General features: G+C 40.2%; 1 protein-coding gene across 1 annotated transcript; it reads right to left on the reverse strand.

Annotated features, from left to right (window-relative positions):
* Positions 1-4,257: 4,257 nt before the first annotated feature.
* six9 (SIX homeobox 9) lies at positions 4,258-10,420 on the reverse strand. The gene is made up of 4 exons (XM_060923396.1): positions 10,297-10,420; positions 9,615-10,036; positions 5,807-5,970; positions 4,258-4,733 (listed from the first exon to the last, which is right to left on the reverse strand). Exons 1-4 carry the CDS (start codon positions 10,373-10,375, stop codon positions 4,541-4,543), a joined length of 858 nt encoding a protein of 285 aa, XP_060779379.1. The 5' UTR covers positions 10,376-10,420; the 3' UTR covers positions 4,258-4,540.
* Between the last annotated feature and the right edge of the window lie 3,509 nt (positions 10,421-13,929).

Below are 13,929 nucleotides of genomic sequence, written 5' to 3' on the forward strand. Positions count from 1 at the left end.
CAGGCCAGTAGGTGAATTGTCTATGATGAAGGCATGAATGAGTGTATTCATGATGGCCTGTGATGGACTCGGCATTCCATTCAGGATGTATTCCTGCCAGTGTTCCTCAGGATAAGCTTCAGATCCACTGCGACTCTGAAAATGGATGAATGAATATTAGGAAACTCTTAATGGAAATGTCCCAGTTTTTAAAAATGATCCTCTCTCTCCATCCATTTAACATCAGTTTCTACTACTGGCGAGTGGGTTCGATGTTGCATGATATGAACCTAGTTTCCTCCTCCACTTTATTCAATCATGGGCATCTGCAACAGTGTGTGAAACTTTTGACATGGTTGCAGCATGACGATTTGGCGATGCCCATGTCTGACACCCACCCTACCTTTGACGACACTCTGATTGCTAGGAGTCCAGTTCTCACCGACACGACTACAAACTACCATAACTTTATAATGAAGCAGAATTTTACAGCCCTTCCTAACACCAGCCTAGACCTCACAGCTTCTAAGGGGCTGAGTTCTAAAGGTTGTCCTCCACCAGGAGCTGGTCAAACCGGGAGAACAGAAAAGATGACAAATCAAAAATGGGTTTAATCCAAAAGCCTTAGTAACAGCTTGCATACTAAGCAAATATGTTGCTGAATTATATATTAACTAGTGGGACACAAGTTAATATTGTGGCTAATGTAGTTAGTTAATGTAATCAGGAGTCTTTCAAATTGCAAATATTACGTGTGTGTAAGTGTAATAATATCTGAAGTAATAAAAGGAAAAAGGCATGTGATGATATGAAATGGGTCTTCTGCCATTGCTTCCTTTCTATTTGAAGTATATTTAAAGGATATTTGAGGCATATAATTTAGTAATACGAAGGACTAGATTTCTGGAAGTATTCTCGCCAACGTCGTCATCAAGATTTTTTTTTTTCTCAAAAACATTGCTTTGCGTTGTGCTTTTTAAACCGAATGACAGGATTGAGCTCTCTAAGAAGCATGTGCTGATGGTTTAAAGCTGAGGAAGATGTCCTCAGTAAACAGCTATCCTTGGTGCCTTCAGACTGAGACTTCAGCCGCCTAGTCCTGATTGTGATATTTCTGTAATCACAATATGAGGAAATAATAATTTTCTTTCAGCTGCATTTGGTAAATCTCATCTCATCATCTCTAGCCGCTTTATCCTTCTACAGGGTCGCAGGCAAGCTGGAGCCTATCCCAGCTGACTACGGGCGAAAGGTGAGGTACACCCTGGACAAGTCGCCAGGTCATCACAGGGCTGACACATAGACACAGACAACCATTCACACTCACATTCACACCTACGGTCAATTTAGAGTCACCAGTTAACCTAACCTGCATGTCTTTGGACTGTGGGGGAAACCGGAGCACCCGGAGGAAACCCACGCGGACACGGGGAGAACATGCGAACTCCACACAGAAAGGCCCTCGCCGGACCCGGGGTTCGAACCCAGGACCTTCTTGCTGTGAGGCGACAGCGCTAACCACTACACCACCGTGCCGCCTCGCATTTGGTAAATGCCAAAAAAAAAATTCTAATTAAGGCAATGACTTGGCTTTAGTTTATCAGCCACAATTAATTAATATAAACTAAGGTCTGTTGATTTCAGTTTGTTTCTCAGTAATGAAATCCTGTTTAACTTTGAAAATCTTGAAATCAGTTCTGTTTTGGTTTCTGTGGTGAAAAGAGGATGTAGTACCATATCCTCTTTTTTATTCCAGTCGCAGCGTTCACAAATGTCCATTAGTATTTTTGGACTGAATTACTGTTATGTACACATGAGCCTGTTTATATCATTCCATTAGCGTCAAATAAACATACTGCACTGTGATCATTCAGGCACCTGTAATTATATTAATATTTGTGTTGTTTCATTCAATACATTATATCAATCTCTCAATCATTTTAATTTCACAGACGGTCTGTTAGCTCGAAAGACAGTTTAAAGATTCCTGATGATCTTGCTGGTCCCTCTGTCAGGACTGGAATATCTGTCTGAAGTCAGTATAGAGCTGCATTTAATGCTCAAACCTTGTAATTCACTTTATAAACAGCTTTTTGTCCAATTACTGCCCCACCATAATGCTAGTTTTTGCTAGTTAGTTGTAATGCTAGCACAAAGCCAACCGTACTGCAACTTTTCATACGTTTCATTTAAGCTGGAGTAGTATGCCTAGTGTAAAAACATTATTCGTTATAAATGTGCAAAAAATGAGTAGAGTAGCCAAAACTTTATCATCTGATTAACTGTTCGAGTGAAAGCTAATCCAGTGAAATGGCTGCACATGTAGCATGCTAGTAATGGCATTATCAGATTTATATTTCTGGATGAGCTGTAAGGATAATGATGATGATATGATTAATTCCATTCATTGTAAATAAATGGAGACAAGGAGGATTTAATTTTTTTTTTCATTTACATTTATACAGGAAGTGTTCTTGTCTGTGAAAGATTGTGTTGCATTCTTTGTTTGCTAGCTAGGTACAGCTAGTCTTAGCAACTACATTAAAGCTTTAAATGCATTTACTGCCATTTACTGAAGGAATATTAGTAATAGTTGTACGCTATGCATTGTATAATATATGAAATTTGTGTTGCTGTTTTTAAGCAAAGAAAATCACTAGGAGGCAATGTAAAATGTGGTGGGTGTGTGTATATATATATATTGCCCAAAAGATGAGACTAAAATAGACCCTTGTAAAGACATCTTTTTCTTTAAAAAGTAACAGAAGAAATGAAATACAGTGATGCTTGAAAGTTTGAAAAACATCAGATTTTCACACAAGTCCTAAAAGTAGATAAAGAGAACCCAGTTAAACAAATGAGACAAAAATATTATACTTGGTCATTTATTTATTGAGGAAAATGATCCAATATTACATATCTGTGAGTGGCAAAAGTATGTGAACCTCTAGGATTAGCAGTTAATTTGAAGGTGAAATTAGAGTCAGGTGTTTTCAATCAATGGGATGACAATCAGGTGTGAGTGGGCACCCTGTTTTATTTAAAGAACAGGGATCTATCAAAGTCTGATCTTCACAACACATGTTTGTGGAAGTGTATCAAGGCACGAACAAAGGAGATTTCTGAGGACCTCAGAAAAAGTGTTGTTGATGCTCATCAGGCTGGAAAAGGTTACAAAACCATCTCTAAAGAGTTTGGACTCCACCAATCCACAGTCAGACAGATTGTGTACAAATGGAGGAAATTCAAGACCATTGTTACCCTCCCCAGGAGTGGTCGACCAACAAAGATCACTCCAAGAGCAAGGCGTGTAATCGTCGGCGAGGTCACAAAGAACCCCAGGGTAACTTCTAAGCAACTGAAGGTCTCTCTCACATTGGCCAATGTTAGTGTTCATGAGTCCACCATCAGGAGAACACTGAACAACAATGGTGTGCATGGCAGGGTTGCAAGGAGAAAGCCACTGCTCTCCAAAAAGAACATTGCTGCTTGTCTGCAGTTTGCTAAAGATCATGTGGACAAGCCAGAAGGCTATTGGAAAAATGTTTTATGGACAGATGAGACCAAAATAGAACTTTTTGGTTTAAATGAGAAGTGTTATGTTTGGAGAAAGGAAAACACTGCATTCCAGCATAAGAACCTTATCCCATCTGTGAAACATGGTGGTGGTAGTATCATGGTTTGGGCCTGTTTTGCTGCATCTGGGCCAGGATGGCTTGCTATCATTGATGGAACAATGAATTCTGAATTATACCAGCAAATTCCAAAGGAAAATGTCAGGACATCTGTCCATGAACTGAATCTCAAGAGAAGGTGGGTCATGCAGCAAGACAACAACCCTAAGCACACAAGTCGTTCTACCAAAGAATGGTTAAAGAAGAATAAAGTTAATGTTCTGGAATGGCCAAGTCAAAGTCCTGACCTTAATCCAATCGAAATGTTGTGGACGGACCTGAAGCGAATAGTTCATGTGAGGAAACCCACCAACATCCCAGTCTTGAAGCTGTTCTGTACGGAGGAATGGGCTAAAATTATATTGGGTCATTTTCCTCAATAAATAAATGACCAAGTATAATATTTTTGTCTCATTTGTTTAATTGGGTTCTCTTTATCTACTTTTAGGACTTGTGTGAAAATCTGATGTTTTCGGTCATATTTATGCAGAAATATAGAAAGTTCTAAAGGGTTCACAAACTTTCAAGCACCACTGTACATATCCATCAGTTTTTCTACAGAGGTTGCACCACCTTGTTGAGGACAAAACATTTTACAGTCCTGGAATATGAAGTATATTTTATACAGAGTTGAGGGGGAAATACAAGTAGATAAGGAGGAAATTAATATTTTGAAACACACTGCACACTGTCATAATTTCCTGTAGCATGAAAAGACATTTTCTTTAAACCTTCTTGATAAGGCATGTACAGTGTATGGAAAACAGATTAATCAGACTATGAGGGAATTTCTGCTTTCTTGTCACTGGAGGGCAGTAGCTGTCTGTCCATGTTCCTACTCCAGCTCACTGAAGTGTGTTTAGTCTGCACTGAAGGCTGGAGTCACCTCAATAGGGAAAGTAGTGTGCAGCTCCCAGGTGCCTGAGAGGTGGAGGCTGAAATGAGGAGAGCTGAGAGCAGGGCAACAGTTCTCTTGAGCTGGGGCTCGATGGAGGTGAAAGGTCATCGTCAGACCTGTGGAACGAAGCTCGAGTTGCGCCGTCTGAGCCCAAGCACTCTGGCGCAGCATCCTCCATTTGTCTAAGATAGAAAAAGAAAGAGGCTCAACATTTTCCAGCAAATTCTAAGCATGCTAGGACTGGATGAAGTCCAGAGCAGACACGATGTAGTGAATGAATGACAGTTTAATGAAAGCAATTTTAATTTCATTTAGTGTTTTGGACAATGTATTATTTACCTTGTACTGTCATCCAAGACGTTTGGTGTCTGATGTTTGCTTCTTGTTGTATTAGCGCTATGAACCTAATGTAAGTCTGTCTCATGCAAAATGTTTTCAATCAATACATGACCATATCTCTAAATTCTATCATTAAATCACATAATCTCCATCCAGGCGGTACGGTGGTGTAGTGGTTAGCGCTGTCGCCTCACAGCAAGAAGGTCCGGGTTCGAGCCCCGTGGCCGGCAAGGGCCTTTCTGTGCGGAGTTTGCATGTTCTCCCCGTGTCCGCGTGGGTTTCCTCCGGGTGCTCCGGTTTCCCCCACAGTCCAAAGACATGCAGGTTAGGTTAACTGGTGACTCTAAATTGACCGTAGGTGTGAATGTGAGTGTGAATGGTTGTCTGTGTCTATGTGTCAGCCCTGTGATGACCTGGCGACTTGTCCAGGGTGTACCCCGCCTTTCGCCCGTAGTCAGCTGGGATAGGCTCCAGCTTGCCTGCGACCCTGTAGAAGGATAAAGCGGCTAGAGATAATGAGATGAGATGAGAGATTTTGCAATGTAGCATATATAGCTATACTGTACTTATAATGTATCTAGAAATTGAAGTTCATAGTAAAAGTACATTATCATTTGTATCACCTCCTGCCTTCTGGTATCCATTAAATTTCTCCCTAGGGGTTGGAATTACACCAAACTACACTAAGAAAATGTACCATTAGGCTGTACAAGCTTGTGTGGCAGCTTGTAGAAACAAAACAGTCTTCCATCATTTGTGATCTATCTACATTAGTCACATAGCTATAGTGCAAAACTGACGAGACAAATTTTTCAGACACCAAAGAGGAAATTGTGTAACCATTCCTTTAATGATATTACGATTGGGGAACGTTACTGTATCTAAAGCCAGAAGAAGATACTGTTCATCCCCTCACCCTTTGCGGCCCTGAGCAGCTCTGTCCCTCTGACGGCGGTTCTTGAACCAGTTGCTGACCTGAGTGGCTGTGAGACCAGTCGCTGTGGCTAAATCCCGCTTCTCTCTGGGTGAGGGGTAGGGCTTCCTGCAGTACCACTCTCTCAGCACACACCGTGACTTCTCCTGCAAATATACACACACACACACCCTGATTCAGCATAGTGGCTCGACATTATGTCATGAGCTTAACACTGATATGGTGACATCAGAAATATAAAACTTCACAGATTTAAAGTGGAGCACTGTTCCTACACACTTGTTTGGAAGTGCAAACTGGTTCCAAAGAGCGATTTGTCTACATGTTTATTAGTACAAGAAGAAAAACTTAGTTTTACAGGAATACTCCAATGTTTTTTGACCTACCATATTATCTCATCTCATTATCTGTAGCCGCTTTATCCTGTTCTACAGGGTCGCAGGCAAGCTGGAGCCTATCCCAGCTGACTACGGGCGAAAGGCGGGGTACACCCTGGACAAGTCGCCAGGTCATCACAGGGCTGACACATAGACACAGACAACCATTCACACTCACATTCACACCTACGGTCAATTTAGAGTCACCAGTTAACCTAACCTGCATGTCTTTGGACTGTGGGGGAAACCGGAGCACCCGGAGGAAACCCACGCGGACACGGGGAGAACATGCAAACTCCGCACAGAAAGGCCCTCGCCGGCCACGGGGCTCAAACCCGGACCTTCTTGCTGTGAGGTGCCACCCCCTACCATATTATATTAAGATTTTTATATTCGGACATACAATCTCATAGCATATTGCATGAAGAAAATTTTCTCAGATCTACTGAATTAAAACTCACTTATGTTTCAATGGCATGCTGTTTTTCCTATATAATTTACCTTATTCTATCCACATTCACTGGATATGAGCAATCGCATGCTCTGATTGGCTACTCTACTACTAGGATATCAGCTCATATACAGTGGTGCTTGAAAGTTTGTGAACCCTTTAGAATTTTCTATATTTCTGCATAAATACGACCTAAAACATCATCAGATTTTCATACAAGTCCTAAAAGTAGATAAAGAGAACCCAGTTAAACAAATGAGACAAAAATATTATACTTGGTCATTTATTTATTGAGGAAAATGATTCTATTACTACATATCTATGAGTGGCAAAAGTATGTGAACCTTTGCTTTCAGTATCTGGCGTAACCCCCTTGGGCAGCAATAACTGCAACTAGACGTTTCCGGTAACTGTTGATCAGTCCTGCACACCGGCTTGGAGGAATTTTAGCCCATTCCTCCATACAGAACAGCTTCAACTCTGGGATGTTGGTGGGTTTCCTCACATGAACTGCTCGCTTCAGGTCCTTCCACAACATTTCAATTGGATTAAGGTCAGGAATTTGACTTGGCCATTCCAAAACATTAACTTTATTCTTCTTTAACCATTCTTTGGTAGAATGACTTGTGTGCTTAGGGTCGTTGTCTTGCTGCATGACCCACCTTCTCTTGAGATTCAGTTCATGGACAGATGTCCTGACATTTTCCTTTAGAATTCGCAGGTATAATTGAGGATTCATTGTTCCAACAATGATGGCAAGCCGTCCTGGCCCAGATGCAGCAAAACAGGCCCAAACCATGATACTATCACCACTATGTTTCACAGATGGGATAAGGTTCTTATGCTGGAATGCAGTGTTTTCCTTTCTGCAAACATAACGCTTCTCATTTAAACCAAAAAGTTCTATTTTGGTCTCATCCGTCCACAAAATATTTTTCCAATAGCCTTCAGGCTTGTCCACATGATCTTTAGCAAACTGCAGACGAGCAGCAATGTTCTTTTTGGAGAGCAGTGGCTTTCTCCTTGCAACCCTGCCATGCACACCATTGTTGTTCAGTGTTCTCTTGATGGTGGACTCATGAATATTAACATTAGCCAATGTGAGAGAGGCCTTCAGTTGCTTAGAAGTTACCCTGGGTTCCTTGTGACCTCACTGACTATTACATGCCTTGCTCTTGGAGTGATCTTTGTTGGTTGACCACTCCTGGGGAGGGTAACAATGGTCTTGAATTTCCTCCATTTGTACACAATCTGTCTGAATGTGGACTGGTGGAGTCCAAACTCTTTAGAGATGGTTTTGTAACCTTTTCCAGCCTGATGAGCATCAACAACGCTTTTTCTGAGGTCCTCAGAAATCTCCTTTGTTCGTGCCATGATACACTTCCACAAACACGTGTTGTGAAGATCAGACTTTGATAGATCCCTGTTCTTTAAATAAAACAGGGTGCCCACTCACACCTGATTGTCATCCCATTGATTGAAAACACCTGACTCTAATTTCACCTTCAAATTAACTGCTAATCCTAGAGGTTCACATACTTTTGCCACTCACAGATATGTAATATTGGATCATTTTCCTCAATAAATAAATGACCAAGTATAATACTCTTGTCTCATTTGTTTAACTGGGTTCTCTTTATCTGCTGTTAGGACTTGTGTGAAAATCTGATGATGTTTTAAGTCATATTTATGCAGAAATATTGAAAATTCTAAAGGGTTCACAAACTTTCAAGCACAACTGTATCGTGAGTAGAGAAAAACAAAATGGCGGCGCATTTTGCTGAACCAACTGAGGACGAAATAAAAACTCTACTTGAAAACAAAACCCCCCAAAATAACAATAAAGCAATAAAATATGGAATAAATATATTTGGTGGTAAGAACATCTCTTTTTTATTTTTCAAGAATTATTATTATAGCATTTTTCACAAATTGCTCCTTTTATTTCGCCGGTTTGTTTACATTCTAAGTAGAAATGATTTTGTGCAAAGTTTTTTTCTATTGAATTTGCTAAAAATAAAAATGCTCTGTTTCTCAAAATCCAGTGAATGTGGATATAATAAAAGATATTCCACTCAAATCTCGTCGTACATGGCTTATAGCCTACTCGGTGCTACGCACCCCGTCAGCTATCAGCTCATGTACAACTCGATTTCGTGGAATAACTGTTAATTATACATGACGTATGTCACCTTAAGTGAACTATTAAAAAGTGTAATTTGATCAAAGAAAATTCTAAAGAAAATTAATTTGGCATTATTTTATGTTTAAAACCATTAAAATCGTAACATGTTGCAAAACAGGCCAGTTTTAAATGTTTTCAACTTATTCAGAATAAAGGAATGTTCATAAAGTCCTCAAAAGTCATGCAGTTGTACATGTCGAAAGCAAATTTCCAAACTGCACTTATATTTACTCATCTAAAACAATTTTTTTGCAGAATATTTTAATGAATTCATTTATTTTAAATCTCTAAATCTGTATCATTTGACATTTTAGAAATGAGAAATACTTTGAAATACTTTTTCAAAGGGAAGATTTCTGTGAGTTGAGTCTGATGCACACGGATATCACCATATCTTTGCGAAAACATAAATAACGTGGTACTTTTTACTGTAGAGCTCCAGTGTTGGAAAATTGGATAAAACTACTGAAGAACATTTTTCCATAAGGCTTTTCCCTCATGTCTGTCTCATAGAAAGGTGATTATTGTTAGAGTGTACTTATTGTAAGGTTGTACTTTTGAAATCATGTTTTATATATATATTAGGTGTTAATGGACAGAATAAAACAACTGCCTTGAGACCATTATAAATATGTTTCGAGTCAGCAGATTTTCCATTTTTTACTTCACTACATGGAAGACGTGTTGAACCACTTGTCTGAGCTTCATCACTTCTTTTTCTGTTATATATAAGGACCTTAATATGAAGACCTGAATTAGCAGATTAAGCCTTCCTACCTTGAAACAGTAGCTGGTCTCTTCTCCATCCCAGATGGTTCGAGGCAGGGGGAACTTGCGGCGTACACGGTATTTGCCCACAGCTCCAAGAGGGCGCCCTCGCTGCAGCTCCGCTTCCAGGTAGCGTGCTCGGAGCCAGAGCTGCTGGAGAAGCGAGTGACTGTGTGGGGAGAACATGTTGCCCTCAATGAGAGCATAGAGCTCACTGAACCGGCCCTGATGGAAGGCCACAGCAGCCCGCGCCTTCAAAACACTTTCCATGCTGTGCTGTGGGCCATGGTATGAGGATGAAGAGCACGTCGAGAGAGAAGGTACAGAACGAAGGAAGGATGATAAGCGGTCAATACACCCGCTCTGTAGCAGAACCTCACACACACACGCCACTTGGTCCTGGGAAAAACTCATTGCCATGTTGAGAAAGTCTGGAGGAGAGATTCGATTCGATTTGATATGGTTAGGCAGATTCTCAGAAACAAATAAATAACTTGGCCTAGAATTTTAATTTCAGACCCTTAATCAATATTGGACATTAATCCATGTTTTGATAATGTTACAGAGGATATTACACTATTATTTCCAGAATTAGTAGTAATATGAGCATCAGTTGTACCATCTCCAAGTTAATAAAGCCATGAAATAATCATAGTGCATGCTTTTATACAGTTTGCAAGGGTAAATTTACCTTCTGTCAGGATAGCCTTCAGTTCAGTTTCAGGAGAAATCGCTGAATCAATCGCATTGTAATCCTTTGTGTTTCTCATAAAAGCACTGAGAAACTGAGAGTGTATCCAAGCAGATGAGGCTTCACACACTTATACCTGTTCTTTCCTGAGAAGATCCACCCACAATGTAGTACACGCAGGTAACCGGAGCTCATGTGGGTTAAGAAAACACTGACAAGCACTAACACACACTTTGCATTGAGTCATGCATACAGAACACAAAACAAGCCTGTTAACCTGGAGCCTTGATGATATCTTAAATAGTGAGTGACATAAAAAACACACATTTACATTTGAATAAATTCCTATTTCCAACTCAAATTAGGGTACCAACGTTTAAGCCCATTTGGTTAGTGATGACTCCTGCATGATATACATGTAATGAACGCCAGTGGGATGGAGGTCATTTGCCTCTAAACATGCACCTGAGAATCTGGTTTTGCACCAAAGCAGCAAATTTGACACGGTCCATTTAAAATTTGTATACAATAGAAAGGCTGATTAATTAAAACACTCATCAACTCCGGCTCTCACGCAATGAAGAACCACTGTTAGGCTCTTGGGTAACCTTTAAAATTTAGCACAAAAAAAGAAAATTCTTTTGTACAATTTTCCACTTTTACAAATCAATCAGCTAATATTTTGGATATTTGTGTCTTGAATTTTTCAGTGAAACATCCATCTCACCCAAAGCAATTTTTCCATGCACCAGAAATCACACAACCCTTTCATCTCATCTCATTATCTCTAGCCGCTTTATCCTTCTACAGGGTCGCAGGCAAGCTGGAGCCTATCCCAGCTGACTACGGGCGAAAGGCGGGGTACACCCTGGACAAGTCGCCAGGTCATCACAGGGCTGACACATAGACACAGACAACCATTCACACTCACATTCATACCTACGGTCAATTTAGAGTCACCAGTTAACCTAACCTGCATGTCTTTGGACTGTGGGGGAAACCGGAGCACCCGGAGGAAACCCACGCGGACAACATGCAAACTCCACACAGAAAGGCCCTCGCCGGCCCCGGGGCTCGAACCCAGGACCTTCTTGCTGTGAGGCGACAGCGCTAACCACTACACCACCGTGCCGCCACACAACCCTTTGCTTTAAAAAAAAACAAAAACATCCAGTTCGTATATCTGATTGAAAAACAGGTAGAATTCTGTTCTCGTCACATAAAATCAACTTGAGCAAATTTGATTAGATAATTGCTGCAGTGATTGATATGATTCAGCTGGCAACAGTTCTCTGAACCCTAACTGATGCAGTGAGTAGCTTCTCATTTCTTAAACAACCATGTCGGAAGACATATCCTGTGGTCATGGAAAAGATGTTACTGTGTTACAGAAGGGTCAATTACTGGCCTGTAATAAGCAAAGAAAACAGCTAAGGAGATTGCGGAAATGACTGGAATCGGGTTAAGAACTGTCCGATGCACTATTAAAATCTGGAAGGATAGTGGTGAACTGTGAACTTCACAGAAGAAATGTGGCCGGGGAAAATCTTGACTGACCCTCATACTTAAATGCTTGGTGAAGTCAAATAATTAAACAAATAAATAAAAATCAACAGCAGAACTCATGGTTATGTGTAATAGTGAAAGTAAGAGTGTGTCCACACATGCACTGCAATTTCCCTTTGGGGACTGATAATCTATCTACACACACACACACACACACATAAATCAGAAAAAGCTGGGACAGTATTTAAAATGCAAATAAAAAAAAGAAAGCAGTGATTTCTAAATTTACTTTAATTTGTTTTTCATTGCACACAGTATGAACCCAAGATATTTCATGTTTTGTTTAGTCAACTTCATTTCATTATTTAATATACATCTATTCCTGCATTTCAGGCCTGTAAACCATTCCAAAAAAAGTTAGGACAGGGGAAAATTTAGGGCTAGGAATGAGTTAAAACAATTAAATAATGATGTGATTTGAAACTGGTGATGTCAACAGGTGATTGTAATCATGATTTGGTACAAAATCAGTATCCAGGAAAGGCCTAGTCTTTGAGGAGCAAAGACGGGCCAAGGATCTCCAGTTTGTCAACAAATGCATGAGAAATTTTTTGAAATGTTTAAAAACAATGTTCCTCAAAGGAAGATACAAAGGGATTTGGATATTTGACCCTCCACTGTACATATCACCATTAAACAATTCAAGGAATCTGGATGAATTTCAGTGCATAAAGGGCAAGGGCGCAAGCCTAAGCTGAACACCTGTGATCTCTGATCCCTCAGATGGCACTGCATCAAGAACCATCATTCCTCTATAGCTGATATAACCACATGGGCTCAGGATTACTTTGGCAAACCTTTGTAAAGCACTACAATACAGAGTTACAGCCACAAATGCCAGTCAAAACTTTGCTGTGCAAAAAGGAAGCCATGTTAAATGTGTCCAGAAGTGCTGTCAACTTTTCTAGGCTCAGAGACATCTGGGATGGACCATCAAACATACTGTGGCCAGACAAATCAGGATTCCAGGTCTTTTTTTGGAAGAAATGGACACCATGTGCTTTGGACCAAAGATGAAAAGGACCATCCAGTCTGTTACCAGCAACAAGTCCAAAAGCCAAGGTGTATCATGGTATGGGGTTTTGTCAGTGCCCTTGGCAAAGGTAACTTGTACTTCTGTGATGGCAGCATTAATGCAGAAAAGTACATTGAGATTTTGGAACAACATTTGCTGCTTTCGGGGATATTTCAACAAGACAATGTAAACCCACATTCTGCACACATTACAAAGACATGGCTGCCCCCTGTCCCCAATAAAGAACGTGTAGAGAATTTTGAGACGGCAACCCAGTAGTGTTGCACACCTTAAGATCTGTTTACAGGAAGAATGGGACAAAAGAACACCTGAAACACTTCATGATTTGGTGTCTTCAGTCCCTAAACACCTTTTAAGTGTTGTGAGAAGGAATGGCAACATTACAACGTGGTAAATGCTTTACTGTGCAAACTTTTTGTGAAATGTGTTTTTGAAAAAACAAAATGAATGAGGTAAAATATCAAATAATGTGCTGTTACATTGGTTTGAATGCAATACAGGTCAAAGATTCGTAACCAATAATTGTTTTCAGTTTTCATTTCAACATACCATCCTAAATTTTTCTGATTTGGGGTTGTGTGCGCACATGTATATGGACACAAGTGTTTTACCGGGAAATACACCACTCCTATTTTTCCATACAAGCTACAGTGGTGCTTGAAAGTTTGTGAACCCTTTAGAATTTTCTATATTTCTGCATAAATATGACCTAAAACAACGTCAGATTTTCACATAAGTCCTAAAAGTAGATAAAGAGAACCCAGTTAAACAAATGAGACAAAAATATTATACTTGGTCATTTATTTATTGAGGAAAATGATCCAATATTACATATCTGTGAGTGGCAAAAGTATGTGAACCTTTGCTTTCAGTATCTGGTGTGACTCCCTTGTGCAGCAATAACTGCAACTAAACGTTTGCAGTAACTGTTGATCAGTCCTGCACACCGGCTTGGAGGAATTTTAGCCCGTTCCTCTGTACAGAACAGCTTCAACTCTGGGATGTTGGTGGGTTTCCTCACATGAACTGCT

Source organism: Neoarius graeffei, chromosome 6 (genome assembly GCF_027579695.1).
Source record: "Neoarius graeffei isolate fNeoGra1 chromosome 6, fNeoGra1.pri, whole genome shotgun sequence".
NCBI classification, from domain to species: domain Eukaryota; kingdom Metazoa; phylum Chordata; class Actinopteri; order Siluriformes; family Ariidae; genus Neoarius; species Neoarius graeffei.

Bases quoted from the DNA above. Each gene is read 5' to 3' on its own strand.
- six9 (XM_060923396.1), bottom strand. From the start codon at position 10,375: ATGAGAAACACAAAGGATTACAATGCGATTGATTCAGCGATTTCTCCT. The intron at 10,037-10,296 runs GTAAATTTACCC...TCTCTCCTCCAG, and splicing joins GAAGGCTATCCTGACAGAAG to ACTTTCTCAACATGGCAATG. The intron at 5,971-9,614 runs GTAGGAAGGCTT...GTATATTTGCAG, and splicing joins AGACCAGCTACTGTTTCAAG to GAGAAGTCACGGTGTGTGCT.